This window comes from Macaca fascicularis, chromosome 16 (genome assembly GCF_037993035.2).
Source record: "Macaca fascicularis isolate 582-1 chromosome 16, T2T-MFA8v1.1".
Classification (NCBI taxonomy): Eukaryota; Metazoa; Chordata; class Mammalia; order Primates; family Cercopithecidae; genus Macaca; species Macaca fascicularis.
The window spans coordinates 38,342,590-38,358,551 of NC_088390.1; the positions used below are offsets into that span (position 1 = coordinate 38,342,590).

Sequence of the window (15,962 nt, forward strand, 5' to 3'; positions counted from 1 at the left end):
ACAAAAACCCAAAAAAAAGCCTTGAGGCCAAGGTCTGTGTATTATAATACTATTTTCTTTATGGTCTGCAGCCTAGAACCATGCATATAATAGGCTGGGTAACTGTTCAGATTTGAAAGTACTTTGCCTGAATTTGGTGACTAAAATTAAAAAATAGATTGCCAAGTCTATACTGCAGACATCCTCTTGGGTGTTTTACTCACATGTAAATATATTTACCTGGATAATTTCAAGTAAGAAATAAAGGTAAACTAATAATAACTAGACACATTTCAATTTAAGGTCCCTGGTAAGATTTGAATAACCATTTGTTGATTATTTAATGTGATTTGCGATTGTATTTTTTTCTATTATTAAATATATTTTCCTGTGATGTAAATTAATATTTCAATTTTTTTGTCTAGGCAAGCAATGCTTCAAAAAACATATCGAAAGCAAAACAGTTGATTGAAAAAGCAAAAGCTTTACACATCAGTAGGTCAAAGGTGACTGAAGAAATAGTGATACCCTTAAGGCGCTCCTCTAGACATCAGACACTTCCTGAAAGGAAGAAATTGTCAGAAACGGAAGTAAGTATTATAAATATCTGTTGGTATAAATTCTCTCCTATTTTGCTGTTTCGAATGGGAGAAGGAAACCGTTATAAAGTAGGTTTGTGTGATAGCTTGAAGTGGTAGAGACACTATCATTTTCAGTTTTACTTTAAAAGCCTTCTGCATTTTTTGTCTGCAGAATACAGTTTGAATCCTTCTTAAGTCACTCAAGATCTTTCATAGGCTGAACTACCTCTTCGCTTTGTTTTTTTTTGAGATGGAGTTTCGCTCTTGTTGCCCAGGCGAGAGTGCAATGGCTGGATCTCAGCTCACTGCCAAGTTCTGCCTCCTGGGTTCAAGCGATTCTCCTGCCTCAGCCTCCCGAGTAGCTGAGATTACAGGTGTGTACCACCACGCCCACACGCCCAGCCAGTTTTGTATTTTTGGTAGAGACACGGTTTTGCGATGATTGGCCAAGCTGGTTTCAAACTCCTGACCTCAGTTGATCCACCTGCCTTGGCCTACCAGAGTGCCAGCCCTCTTCCCTTTCTTCAAAACAACTCTTTGCTCTAGTCACACAGAATTGTTCATTTCTCCCTCAATGGTGCAGTTTTCACAGTATTCGTTTTATTGTTATCAGCTTGAAATATACATTCCAGGTACTGTCTTCTATGTGAGGAATTCCTACTTAAACTTTGAGATCCTGCTAATTGCCAGTACCTCCTCTTTTTAAAAAAATAGTTTAATTGAGCTATAATTCATATACATGCATTTCACCATTTAAAGTGTACAATTCAGTGACTTTTGTATAGTGACAGAGTTGGGCATCCATTACCATAGTCAATTTTAGAACATTTTCGACTTTCCCCAAAAAGAGATTCTTTTCTTCTTGTCACCCCCCAATCCCCTCATTCCACCAGCCACAACTAACTACAAATCTGCTTCTGTCTCTGTAGATTTGCCTGTTCTGGACATTTCATATAAATGATACCATATAACACGTGGTTTTTTGTGTCTGGCTTCTATTACTTAGGATGTGTTTTCAAGATTTATGTTGTAGCCTCAGTATCTCTTTTCTTTCTGTTGCCAAATATCCCATTCATCACCTGATGGACATTTGGGTTGTTTTCCCTTTTTGGCTATTCTGAACATTTTACCACCTTCTCTTCAAAGCTGTGCTTGTATTCGAGAGTCTTCTGGTTGAATATATAAAAAGAAAAAAAAGGCCGGGCGCGGTGGCTCAAGCCTGTAATCCCAGCACTTCGGGAGGCCGAGACGGGTGGATCACGAGGTCAGGAGATCAAGACCATCCTGGCTAACACGGTGAAACCCCGTCTCTACTAAAAATACAAAAAAGTAGCCGGGCGAAGTGGCGGGCGCCTGTAGTCCCAGCTACTCGGGAGGCTGAGGCGGGAGAATGGCATGAACCTGGGAGGCGGAGCTTGCAGTGAGCTGAGATCCAGCCACGGCACTCCAGCCTGGGCGACAGAGCGAGACTCCGTCTCAAAAAAAAAAAAATAAAAGAAAAAGAAAAAGAAAAAAAAAAAACAAAAAAAATAAAATAATGGGCCGGGCACAGTGGCTCACGCCTGCAATCCCAGCACTTGAGTGGCCGAGGCGGGAGGATTACGAGGTCAGGAGTTTGAGACCAGCCTGACGAACATGGTGAAACCCCCGTCTCTACTAAAAATACAAACGTTAGCCGGGCGTGATGGCGTGAGCCTGTAATCCCAGCTACTCAGGAGGCTGAGTCAGGAGAATCACTTGAACCCGGGAGGCAGAGGTTGCAGTGAGCCTAGATTGTGCCACTGCACTCCAGCATAGGCAACAGAGCAAGACTCTCAAAGAAAAATTAAAAATTGGCTGGACATGGTGGCTCACGCCTGTAATCCCAGCATTTTGGGAGGCTGAGGCGGGTGGATCACAAGGTCAGGAGTTCAAGACCAGCCTGGCCAATATACTGAAATCCCATCTCTACTAAAAATACAAAAATTAGCTGGGTGTGTTGGCAGGCACTTGTATGCCTGTAGTCCCAGCTACTCTGGAGGCTGAGGCAGGAGAACCACTTGAACCTGGGAAGCGGAGGTTGCAGTGAGTGGAGACCACACCATTGCATTCTAGCCTGGGTGACAGAGTGAGACTCTGTCTCAAAATAATAAATAAATAAAAATAAATAAAATAAAATAATGAAAATAATGAATGTGCTTGCTGATGCCTTCAAGACAAATAGTTTCTTTCCTGATCTGTACTTTTGTATTTTTTTGTATGTTGATGGTGCACTCACCATGCTGTATTATAACTAGTTAAACTATCTGCCCATGGACTAGCTCTCCCTCTCTTCCCTGCATTCAGATGTAACATTTCATGCCAATTCTTGAGTTTTGTCTGTATATTCCTAATTTCTTCTATGTTGCCTCACACATGGTAAGTGCCCGGTAAATCTATGCTGATGACAGGAAAATAATAGACTTCATTCTAATGTATTTCTAGGATGTACAGTTCCAACAGGGCTATAACCAGACTTTTTATAGCTTGGTCATATTAACTGTTTTATTTGGAATACAGTCTATTAGTTGCTTTTTAAAAAATTTCTGCATATGAATAACAGGTCATATGTTAGTTGCCTTTTTTTTTTTTTTTTTTTTTTTTAAGGTGGAGTTTTGCTCTTGTTGCTCAGGCTAGAGTTAATGGCGCGATCTCGGCTCACTGCAACCTCTGCCTCCTGGGTTCAAGTGATTCTCCTGCCTCAGCCTCCCGAGTAGCTGGGATTACAGGCATGTGCTGTCATGCCCGGCTAATTTTCTATTTTTAGTAGAGACGAAGTTTCTCCGTGTTTCTCAGGCTGGTCTTGAACTCCCGACCTCAGATGATCTGCCCGCCTCAGCCTCCCAAAGTGCTGGAATTGCAGGCATGTGCCACCATGCCCAACCTTTGTTGCTTTTTCAAAAAAGAAAGCCTTGTTGGGCCTGGCGGCTCACACCTGTAATCCCAGCACTTTGGGAGGCCAAGGTGGGAGGATTGCCAGAGTCCAGGAGTTCGAGATCAGCCTGGTCAACATAGGGAGACCCTGGCTTTACAAAATATACAAAAATTAGCCAGGCTAGTGGTGTGCGCCTGTAGTCCTGGCTTCTTGGGTGGATGAGGTGGGAGAATGGCTTGAGGTCGGGAGGTTGAGGCTGCAGTGAGCCATGATCATGTTATTGCACTCTACCCTGGGTGGCAGAGTGAGACCCTGTCTCAATTAAAAAAAAAACATGAGTCACACCTGTAATCCCAGAGCTTTGGGAGGCTGAGGCTGGCAGATCATGAGATGAGGAGATAGAGACCATCTTGGCTAACACGGTGAAACCCCATCTCTACTGAAAATACAAAAAATTAGCGAGGCGTGGTGGTGAGTGCCTGTCATCCCAGCTGCTCGGGAGGCTGAGGCAGGAAAATGGCGTGAACCCGGGAGGCAGAGCTTGCAGTGAGCTGAGATCTCGCCACTGCACTCCAGCCTGGGCAACAGAGCGAGACTCTATCTCAAAAAGAAAACAAAAAACAAACATGAGGCCAGGCGCAGTGGCTCACTCCTGTAATCCTAGCACTTTGGGAGGCCAAGGTGGACGGATCACCTGAGGTGAGGAGTTTGAGTCCAGCCTGGCCAACATGGCGAAACCCCATCTCTACTAAAAATACAAAAATTAGCCGGGTGTGGTGGCGTGCACCTCTCATGCCAGCTACTCAGGAGGCTGAGGCAGGAGAATCTCTTGAACCTGGGAGGCAGAGGTTGCAGTGAGCCAAGATTGTGCCACTGCACTCCAGCCTGGGCAACAGAGACTCCAACTCAAAAGAAAAAGAATAAAAAAGAAAGCCTATGGTCATAATAAACGCACCCTGATATCATATAAGCTTGTATGATGTAAGCATGGACTCCTGCTATTCTATCATGTGTTTTCTGTTTCAATCAGATAATATCTGATGGGAGGTGTATGGAGCTGCTAATTATATTTTGTATGATTTCTATCACTGTGATTCTTTTGAAATTTCAATGATATTAAATGATTTAATTACATTTTTTCTCCTATTTTGTCTTAGGATTCTGTTATAATAATAGATTCAAGTCCTACTGCTTTAAAGCATCCAGAGAAAAATCAGAAGAAACTTCAGTGTTTGAATGATGTGCTAGGAAAGAAACTCAACACATCCACTAAAAATGTACCTGGTAATCAGATTTAATAACATTTATGATGTTTATGATGTATATTAGAACGTTTTGGGGTTTTTGTTTTGTTTTTGTGTTTTGGGGTATTATTCTGAATGTGCTGATGATTGAAATTTAGTATCTTACATAAAATTTTACCTGTATTATATTTCTATTTAGTAAGTAAAGTTATGATATAGTGAAGAGTTTTTCTTTTTTCTTTTTTTTTTTGGTGACAGAGTCTTGCTCTACTAAAAGGCAAAAAATTAGCCGGGTGTGGTGGTGTGTACTTGTAGTTCCAGCTACTCAGGAGGCTGAGGCACGAGAATTGCTTGAGCCCTGGAGGCGGAGGTTGCAGAGAGCCAAGATCGTGGCACTGTACTCCAGCTTGGGTTACAGAATGAGACTCCTTCTCAAAAAAAAAAAAAAGAAAGAAAGTAGCTAAAGGTGGAGATGGTAAACATTGATACTAACCTAAGTATTTGTTTTTCTAAGGAAAAATGAAAGTCGCTCCTTTATTTCTTGCCAGAAAAGCACAAAAAGCAGCTGCTCCTGTCCCTGGTTTTGATGAAAACAGGTCAGTCCAATACAGATTTTTAAATGCCAAAATATTTTATGGAATGTATTTGTATTGATTCGTTTACTTTGATGAGAAAGCATGTGAATTATCATTTGAAGCTCTAGTAAGTCCAGTTTCAAAGTTGAAAATATTGACAATGCTGCCACTGCTATTTGAATGTCTTGTTTTTTTGCAAATACTTTGGCCATCGCTAGGCAAAACAGAATAATAAGCAAACCAAAAATACAAAAAGTTGATAATAAATTTTATTCAGTAAATATTTAAATACCTACTAGTATGTACCAGGCACTGTTTTTGGTATCAGAGATATTATGGGGGTAAGACAGGACATATTCCCTGTCCTCATGTGACTTAAGTGGAGATGGAAGGTAGTCTATGATTAAACATTCATTGGGCCAACAAATGAAAAATTGCAGTTGTGCTAAGGAGAGGTATAATTCGTATTGAGGAGGTTTGGTCTGGTTAAAGAAGGCTTCACTGAGGAAATGACGTCTGAACTGAAATCTGAAGGATGAGCAGGAGTTCATCAGGAGGAGGAACTGTGTTTCAGCCAGAGAGAATTGTCCGTGTAAAGCCCCTGTAGCTGGAAGGCGCTTGCTAAATAACCAAAAACTGATAGAATGCTAGTGTGACTGGAGCACAGAGAGCAAGGGTGAGAGGTGGGTGCTAGCCAACATAGGACCTTGGAGACCTTGCTAAGGGATTTTATCATTATGTTAAGAGCAAATAAGAAGCAGCCAAAGGGTTTTAAACTTAAATATGGACATAAACAGATTTGGATTTTGGAAGTTTAATCGGCCTGCTGGATAAAGAATAGAATGGAAGAGGGGTTAGAGTGCATGTAGGAGTCCAGGTATTGTGAGATGATGGAGATAAGTACTAGGTTGTTAGGGATGACATGCAAAAAGATTTTCGGAGATGAATTAAAAATCTCTTGATGATTAATGAGATTTGTGGGGGTGAGGGTATGGGAGAGGAAGGTATATAGGATGACATGTAAGTTCTAGTTTATGTGCCTGGGTGGCATGATGGAAGATCAGGTCTAGCAGCAATGTGAGTTCAGATTATCTTTGTTTTCTGTTTCAGTTTTACTGAGGTATAATTATATGTTGTTAAGAACATGCATCTTTTTTTTTTTTTTTTTTTTTTTTGAGACGGAGTCTCGCTCTGTTGCCCAGGCTGGAGTGCAGTGGCGCGATCTCCGCTCACTGCAAGCTCTGCCGCCTCCCAGGTTCACGCCATTCTCCTGCCTCAGCCTCCCGAGAAGCTGGGACTACAGGCGCCCGCCACCACGCCTGGCTAATTTTTTTGTATTTTTAGTAGAGATGGAGCTTCACCGTGTTCGCCAGGATGGTCTCAATCTCCTGACCCCGTGATCTGCCTGCCTCGGCCTCCCAAAGTGCTGGGATTACAGGCATGAGCCACCACGCCCAGCACACGCATCTTAAGTATGCAGTTTTGACAAGTCCATCTCATCAAGAAATAACAATCTTCCTTTTAACTCAGAAAGATTTTGTGTCCTTTTTCCTATTATCTCCACCACTACCATCACCACAAGATTACCAAAATTTTCTGATTTCTATTTTCATCAATTAGTTTGATTTCTATTACCATAGATTAATTTTGTCTATTCTAGAACATCAGATAAACTTCATGTGTGTATTCTTTTGTGTCTGGCTGCTTTTGCATAGTATACACACCCACAAACACGTGCACACATACATGTTTTTAAATCAACTTCATTCAGATATATTGTCCATATAATAATATGTGCCCATTTTAAGTAAACAGTTTGAGTTTTTTGTTTTGTTTTGTTTGTTTTTTTGAGACGGAGTCTCACTCTGTTGCCGGGCTGGAGTGCAGTGGCGCGATCTCGGCTCACTGCAGCCTCTGCCTCCTGGGTTCAAGCAATTCTCCTGCCTTAGCCTCCCGAGTAGCTGGGACTATAGGTGCACACCACCACGCCAAGCTAATTTTTGTATTTTTAGTAGAGATGGGGTTTCACCATGTTGGCCAGGATGGTCTTGATCTCTTGACCTTGTGATCTGCCTGCCTCGGCCTCCCAAAGTGCTGGAATTATAGGCGTGAGCCACTGCGCCCGGCCAACAGTTCGAGTTTTATTTTCTATTTTTTTTTTTTTTTTTTTGACGGAGTTTTGCTCTTATCACCCAGGCTAGAGTGCAATGGTATAATCTCGGCTCACCCCAACCTCCACCCCCCAAGTTCAAGTGATTCTTCTGCCTCAGCCTCCTGAGTAACTGGGATTACAGGCATGTGCCACCATTCCTGGCTAATTTTGTATTTTTAGTAGAGATGGTGTTTTTCCATGTTGGTCAGGCTGGTCTTGAACTCTCGACCTCGGGTGATCCGCCTGCCTCGGCCTCCCAAAGTGCTGGAATTACAGGCATGAGCCACTGTGCCCAGCCCACAGTTTGAGTTTTAACAAATGTGCATATCTGTAATTACCACCGCAATACAAATATAGAACATTTTCATCACTCTCAAAAAAATCTTCTTGTGCCTCATGGCAGTTAATTTCTGCCCAATCCCATGTAATCTCTTATCTGCTTTCTGTTGATATAGACTAGTTTGCCTTCTCTAGACTCTCGTATAAATGAAATCCTGCAGTAGGTATACTTTTGTCTCTACCTTCTTTCCGGCAAGGTAGCATATCGGTTGTCTGTTCTTTTTTATTGTTCAATAGTACTCATTATATGAATATGCTACCATATATATATAATATATATATAGAGAGAGAGAGACAAAGAGAGAGACAAAGAGAGAGAGAGACAGAGATGGAGTCTTGCACTGTTGCCCAGGCTGGAGTGCAGTGGTGTGATCTTCACTCACTGTAACCTCTGCTTCCTGGGTTCAAGTGATTCTCCTGCCTCAGCCTCCCAAGTAGCTGGGATTACAGGCATCTGCCACCACGCCCAGCTAATTTTTTGTATTTTTAGTAGAAACAGGGTTTCACTATGTTGGCCCGGCTGGTCTTGAACTCCTGACCTCGTGATCCGCCTGCCTCGGCCTCCCAAAGTGCTGAGATTACAAGTGTGAGCCACTGTACCCGGCCTACTGCAATATTTTTAATTTATTCTTTATTAATGGGCATTTGGGTTATTTCCAGTATTTGACTATTATTAAATAGACTGCTATGAACATTCTTATCCACATGTATGGACAAGTGTTCTCATTTCTCTTGGGTCAATACCTACAAGTGGAATTGCTCTGTCATTAGGGAGGTCCATGTTTAACATTATGAGAGCCTGGCAAACTGTTGTCCCAACTGGTTGTTCGGTTTTACAGTCCCACCAGCAATGTATAAGCGTTCTAGTAGCTGCCCATCTTTGCCAACACTGGGCATTATCTGACTTTTTTTTTTTGAGACAGAGTCTCACTCTCATCCCCAGACTGGAGTGTAGTGGTGCAATTACAGCTTACTGCAGCCGTGACCTCTCAGGGTCAGGTGATCCTTCCTCCCACCTCAGCCTCCCAAGTAGCTGGGACTACAGGCATGTGCCACCATGCCCAGCTAATCTTTTTGTTTGTTTGTTTTTTGAGACAGAGTCTTGCTTTCTCGCCCAAGCTGGAGTGCAGTGGCGTGATCTCGGCTCACTGCAAGCTCTGCCTCCCGGGTTCATGCCATTCTCCTGCCTCAGCCTCCCGGGTAGCTGGGACTATAGGCGCCCACCACCACACCTCGCTAATTTTTTTGTACTTTTTTTAGTAGAGATGGGATTTCACTGTGTTAGCCAGGATGGTCTCGATCTCCTGACCTCATGATCTGCCCATCTCGGCCTCCCAAAGTGCTGGGATTACAGGCGTGAGCCACTGCGCCTGGCAACCCAGCTAATTTTTTGTATTTTTTTTTCTTTGGTAGAGACAGGATTTTGCCATGTTGCCCAGGCTGGTCTCAAACTCTTGGATTCAGGTGATCCACCCACCTTGGCCTCCCAAAGTATTGGGATTACAGGCATAAGCCACAATGCACAGTCAATTCTATCAATTCAAAGTGTATATTTCGGTGAGCTTTGTCAGTTGTTCACACAGTGAAACCACCATAATCAAGATACCAAGTTATTTCCGTTACTTGCCTCAGACTTGTCATGCTCTTTTTGTAGTCCATTCTCTAAGTGGACCCAACCCAGGCAAACGCCAGTCTCTTTTCTTTATACTAATCTATATTTTCTAGAATTTTATATTAGTGAAATCATATAGCATATGCTCTTTTGTGTCTGGCTTCTTGTAGTTGGCATGATGATTTTGAGATTTATTCACGTTATCAAATATATCATTAGTTTTCCTTTTCTTTTCTTTCTTTCTTTTTTTTTTTTTTTTTGATACCACGTCTCACTCTGTCGCCCAGGCTGGAGTACAGTGGCATGATCTTTGCTCACTGCAATCTCCGCCTTCCGGGTTCAAGTGATTCTTGTGCATCAGCCTCCTGACTAGCTGGGATTACAGGTGCCTGCCACCATGCTTGGCTAACTTTTGTATTTTTAGTGGAGACGGGGTTTCACCATGTTGACCAGACTGGTCTCGAATTCCTGACCTCCAGTGATCTGCCTGCCTCGGCCTCCCAAAGTGCTGGGATTACAGGTGTGAACCGCCATGCCTGGCTATATTTTTGCTCAGTAGTATTCATTGTATGGATATACCATAAAGAACCTAGAATAGATAAGATAATCTTGAAAAAGAAGAAAAATTTGAAGGCCTTTACACTACCTGATTTCAAGACATTGAACAAACCTACAGTAATAGAAGTGTGTTGTATTGGTATAAAAACAGAAAAATACCAGCCTGAGCAGCATTGTGGGACTCCATCTCTATAAAAAAAAATAAAAAGCTAGCCAGGCATGGTGGTGTATGCCTATAGGCACAGCTACTTGGGAGACTGAGACAGGAGGTGCACGTGAGCCTGGGAGGTCATGGCTGCAGTGAGCTGTTATCACGCCACTGTACTCCAGCTTGGGTAACAGAGCTAGACCCGGTCGTTAAAAAAAAATTTTTTTTTTGCTCTTCAAAATTTGAAAATATATAATAAATTTTTGTTTTATTAGCCCTGTAGAACACTTGAAGTTATTCTTCCTATCTAGCTATACTTTTATATCTGTTAACCAACCTCTAGCTACGTCTCCCTCTCCCCTCCCCTCTGCTACCTCTATTAACCACTATTCTACTTTCTACTTCTATGAGATTTCTTTTTCTTTTCTTTCTTTCTTTTTTTTTTTTTTTTTGAGACAGCGACTTGCTCTGTTGCCCAGGCTGGAGTGCAGTGGTGCGCTCACAGTTCACTGCAGCCTCGACCTCCTGGGTTCAAGTGATCCTTCCATCTCAGCCTCCCAAATAGCTGGAACCACAGATGTGCACCACCGTGTCCAGCTAATTGTTTTTTTGGTAGACACAAGTTGTTGCTGTGTTACCCAGGCTAAGGTTAACTTTTTTAGCTTCCACATAGGAGTGAGAATATGGGGTATTTATCTTTCTGTGTTCAGCTTATTTCACTTATCATAACATCCTCCATGCTCTAAGACATCTCTTACTAGAGGTCCTGGATAGTTCAATTAGGAAAGAAGAATATATTAAAGGACATAAAGGTTTGGAAAGGGAGAAGTAAAACTATCCTTATTTGCAAATGATGTATTAAAAAATCATTATTTAAAAAATATATATTAAAAAATTCTGGGCCAGGCGTGGTGGCTCATGCCTATAATCCCAGCACTTTGGGAGGCCGAGGTGGGTGGATCACAAGGTCAGGAGATTGAGACTATCCCGGCTAACACAGTGAAACCCCATCTCTACTAAAAATACAAAAAATTATCTGGGCGTGGTGGCAGGCGCCTGTAGTCCTGGCTACTTGGGAGGCTGAGGCAGGAGAATGGCGTGGACCCGGGAGGCGGAGCTTGCAGTGAGCCGAGATCACACCACTGCACTGCAGCCTGGGCGACAGAGCGAGACTCTGTCTCAAAAAAAAAAAAAAAAAAAAAAATTCCTAAACGTAGGCCAGGCAGAGTGGCTCATGCCTATAATCCCAACACTCTGGGAGGCGGAAGTGGGCAGATTGCTTGAGACCAGGAGGTCAAGGGTCAAGACAGGAGGACTGCTTTGGAGTGCAATGGCACCATCTTGGCTCACTGCAACCTCTACCTCCCAGGTTCAAGCGATTTTTGTGCCTTAGCCTCCCGAGTAGCTGGGATTACAGGTATCCTCCACCATACCTGGCTAATTTTTGTATTTTTAGTAGAGACAGGGTTTTGCCATGTTGGCCAGGCTGTCTCAAACTCCTGGTCTCAAGTTATCTGCTCACCTCAGCCTCCTAAAGTGCTGGGATTACAGGCGTGAGCCACCTTGACTGGCCTCTTTTGCTTTTTTAAAAATAGAGACTAGATCTTACTATTTTGCCCAGGCTGGTCTTGAACTCCTGGCTGGGGTTACAAATGTGAGCCACTGTACCTGGCCAAATGCCAAAATCTTCTTTCTCATCAAACCTTCAATTATGGGCCTTAATGTTGACGAATTCCAATGGAATTAACCACATGATGATGGTTTCCAAATGGTGATTCTCCACTGCAGTCATTCTTTCTTTATTTGTTAATTGGCCGCTATAAGGAAGAGCTTTTTTATCTCCTCAGTTTATTTACTTATCTCTTCATTTTTATTTTATTTAGTGGATTATAACCCATTCATATTACTTATTTTGATGCTCAAATTGTTTTTAATTTGGCCAGTGTGAGCTCTTCAGCTTGGTTTCTATGTCCCTTTGATAAGTCCTCATAATTTATGGAGCATTTCTTAATTTCTCGAACAGGAAGATATTCTAGGCTTCTGTTTTACTTGCCCTGTCTCAGCTCTGCAGTAAGCCATTTCTCTACCGACCCCTGGTTCCTTTTTGTGGAGGATGGTAATTAGAGATGAAGGTCTAGGTGTTCATTAAATTCATTGCTCCTTATGTGGCAGTGCTTCTAGGCCTTTTCAGTAGATAAAGTTAGGATATTGTGTTTGTCTGTTTTGCATTCCCATAAACGAATACCTAAGACTGGGTAATTTATAGAGAAAAGAGGTTTATTTGGCTCACAGCTCTATAGGTTGTGCAAGCATGGCACCAGCATCGGCTCGGCTGTTGGTGAGGCCTCAGGAATCTTTAACTCATGGCAGAAGGTGAAGGGAGAGCAGGCCTGTCACATGGCCAGAGAAGTAGCAAGAGAGAGGAGGAGGTGCCAGCCTTTTTTAAACAACCATCTCTTGGGTGAGCTAATAGATTGAGAACTTACTCATTACTGTGAGGACAGCACCAAGCCATTCATGAGGGATCTGTCCCTGTGACCCCAAACACCTAGGCCTGCCTCCAACATTGGAGGTTGTTTTTTTTTGTTTTGTTTTTGTTTTTGTTTTTTTGAGATGGAATCTCCCTCTCTCGCCCAGGCTGGAATGCCATCTCGACTCACTGCAACCTCCGCCTCCTGGGTTAAAGCGATTCTCCCTGCCTCAGCCTCCCGAGTAGCTGGGATTACAGGCACCTGCCACCACAGCCAACTTATTTTTGTATTTTTAGTAGAGATGGGGTTTCGCCATGTTGGCCAGGCTGGTCTTGAACTCCTGACCTCAGGTGATCTGTCCACCTCAGCCTCCCAAAGTTCTGGGATTACAGGCGTGAGCCACTGCACCTGGTTTGTATTTCAGTATGAGATTTGGAGGGGACACACATCCAAACCAAACCAGATATATACGTATGTATATGTGTACACACACACAAACATTTAAAACTATTTCTATGTGTGTAACATATGTATATGCATGTAATATATATGTAACATATGATACATCATATATAACATATATATTTTATATTAGTACCTTGTACCCCTCTCCTTAACACCTACCTTCTGCTATAGGGACATACTAATTTAACTACTAGTATACCCATCTTTTCCTCCTTCCCTCCAATTAACAGTAAAAAAGAAGGCCGGGCGCGGTGGCTCAAGCCTGTAATCCCAGCACTTTGGGAGGCCGAGGCGGGCGGATCACGAGTTCAGGAGATCGAGACCATCCTGGCTAACCCAGTGAAACCCCGTCTCTACTAAAAAAATACAAAAAAAAAAAAACTAGCCGGGCGAGGTGGCGGGCACCTGTAGTCCCAGCTACTTGGGAGGCTGAGGCAGGAGAATGGCCTGAACCTGGGAGGCGGAGCTTGCAGTGAGCTGAGATCCGGCCACTGCACTCCAGCCTGGGCGACAGAGCGAGACTGCGTCTCAAAAAAAAAAAAAAAAAAAAAGGCCGGGCGCGGTGGCTCAAGCCTGTAATCCCAGCACTTTGGGAGGCCGAGATGGGCGGATCACAAGGTCAGGAGATCGAGACCAGCCTGGCTAATACGGTGAAACCCCGTCTCTACTAAAAAATACAAAAAACTAGCCGGGTGAGGTGGCGGGCGCCTGTAGTCCCAGCTACTCGGGAGGCTGAGGCAGGAGAATGGCATAGACCCGGGAGGCGGAGCTTGCAGTGAGCTGCGATGCGGCCACTGCACTCCAGCCTGGGCGACAGAGCGAGACTCCGTCTCAAAAAAAACAAAACAAAACAAAAAAAAAACAGTAAAAAAGAAAAGAGATATCTCATTCAATATCTGTCTGGCTTCGTAGCTTATTTTCCCTTCATTTCACTCAAAGAGGAAAGGAAAACAAATACAGAAAAAGTTTTTGTAGCCTCTTTTGAATTACCAGCCCAAACATCTAATTGCACAGAGTATTGCGAGTCTTGTTCTTTCTTTCTTTCTTTTTTTTTTTTTTAAAGTGGAGTCTCGCTCTGTGGCCCAGGCTAGAGTGCAGTGGCCGGATCTCAGCTCACTGCAAGCTCCGCCTCCCAGGTTTACACCATTCTCCTGCCTCAGCCTCCCGAGTAGCTGGGATTACAGGCGCCTGCCACCTCACCCGGCTAGTTTTTTGTATTTTTTAGTAGAGACGGGGTTTCACCGGGTTAGCCAGGATGGTCTCGATCTCCTGACCTTGTGATCCACCCGTCTCGGCCTCCCAAAGTGCTGGGATTACAGGCTTGAGCCACCGCACCCGGCCGAGTCTTGTTCTTTCTACGGGCAGGCTAGGAGGGACATATAAGCTGTGACACACCATCTTCAACCACTCCAACCTCCCATTCTCCCCACCCTTTTGTCTTTGTCCGTCTTCTACCACTGTAGTCAGCCTTCCTATGATTTGCAATCTGAAGATAAACTGGGCAAAACTGAGACAATAATAAGGACCCTACTTTTCCTGCTGTTACATTGGTAACAATATTGCATCAGAAGTTCTTGTATTAACTTTTTGTTATATGACAGTGATTTTTTTTTTCTGATTTTTAGCAAGAAAACAAAAGACAAGAGGGAGAAAACTCACCTACCACCCAAAGATAGCCCCCATTAACATTTTGGTGGATGTCCTTTAAGTCACTTTTTTCTATACGTACTTATTTTTATTTAATTTCTTTTTTTTTTTTTTTTTTTTTTTGAGACGGAGTCTTGCTCTGCTACCCAGGCTGGAGTGCAGTGGCCGGATCTCAGCTCACTGCAAGCTCCGCCTCCCGGGTTCACGCCATTCTCCTGCCTCAGCCTCCCGAGTAGTTGGGACTACAGGCGCCCGCCACCGCGCCCAGCTAGTTTTTTGTATTTTTTTTAGTAGAGACGGGGTTCCACCGTGTTAGCCAGGATGGTCTCGATCTCCTGACCTCGTGATCCGCCCGTCTCGGCCTCCCAAAGTGCTGGGATTACAGGCTTGAGCCACCGCGCCCGGCCTTTTTTTTTTTTTTTTTTTTGAGACGGAGTCTTGCTCTGTCGCCCAGGCTGGAGTGTAGTGGCCGGATGTCAGCTCACTGCAAGCTCCACCTCCCGGGTTTACACCATTCTCCTGCCTCAGCCTTCCGAGTAGCTGGGACTACAGGCGCCCGCCACCTCGCCCGGCTATTTTTTTTGTATTTTTTAGTAGAGACGGGGTTTCACCGTGTTAGACAAGATGGTCTCGATCTCCTGACCTTGTGATCCGCCCGTCTCGGCCTCCCAAAGTTCTGGGATTACAGACTTGAGCCACCGTGCCCGGCCTTAATTTCTTTTTTTTTTTTTGAGACGGAGTCTTGCTCTGTCACCCGGGCTGGAGTGCAGTGGCCAGATCTCAGCTCACTGCAAGCTCCACCTCCCAGGTTTACGCCATTCTCCTGCCTCAGCCTCCCGTGTAGCTGGGACTACAGGCGCCCGCCACCTTGCCCAGCTAGTTTTTTGTATTTTTTAGTAGAGACGGGGTTTCACCGGGTTAGCCAGGATGGTCTCGATCTCCTGACCTCGTGATCCGCCTGTCTCGGCCTCCCAAAGTGCTGGGATTACAGGCTTGAGCCACCTCGCCCGGCCTCGGCCTTAATTTCATAACATGGGTAGACTTTCATTTTTGTGATAAGCAAAAAAGAATTTGACCAGCTAATATTTTAGGTAATTTTATTACCTAAATGTATTAATTAAATTTAATAAAATTAATATTTGTCAATATTTATATAAATTCTAAAACGTAAAATTTTAATATAATTATATATAAATTATATGAATTATTTATATAATTATATTTTATACATAAAGCTAACATTTAAATATTTTATATAAAATTACCTCATATATGTTTTATATTTAGATAAATGTATT

The 15,962-nt window shown here is 43.4% G+C and overlaps 1 protein-coding gene across 9 annotated transcripts in view; it reads left to right on the top strand.

The window, feature by feature from the left end:
- Nucleotides 1–15,962, top strand: part of ATAD5 (ATPase family AAA domain containing 5) — a 71,556-nt gene that overhangs the window by 10,143 nt on the left and 45,451 nt on the right. For all 9 annotated transcript variants that reach the window (XR_010581771.1, XM_045375171.3, XM_045375175.3 and 6 more), the window contains 3 exons: nucleotides 405–569; nucleotides 4,611–4,737; nucleotides 5,212–5,293. Coding sequence is in view for 8 of the 9 variants with exons in the window: in XM_045375171.3 (XP_045231106.1) it covers nucleotides 405–569; nucleotides 4,611–4,737; nucleotides 5,212–5,293 (374 nt within the window). In the remaining variant the exon portion in view is untranslated. The remainder of the gene's footprint in view (nucleotides 1–404; nucleotides 570–4,610; nucleotides 4,738–5,211; nucleotides 5,294–15,962) is intronic.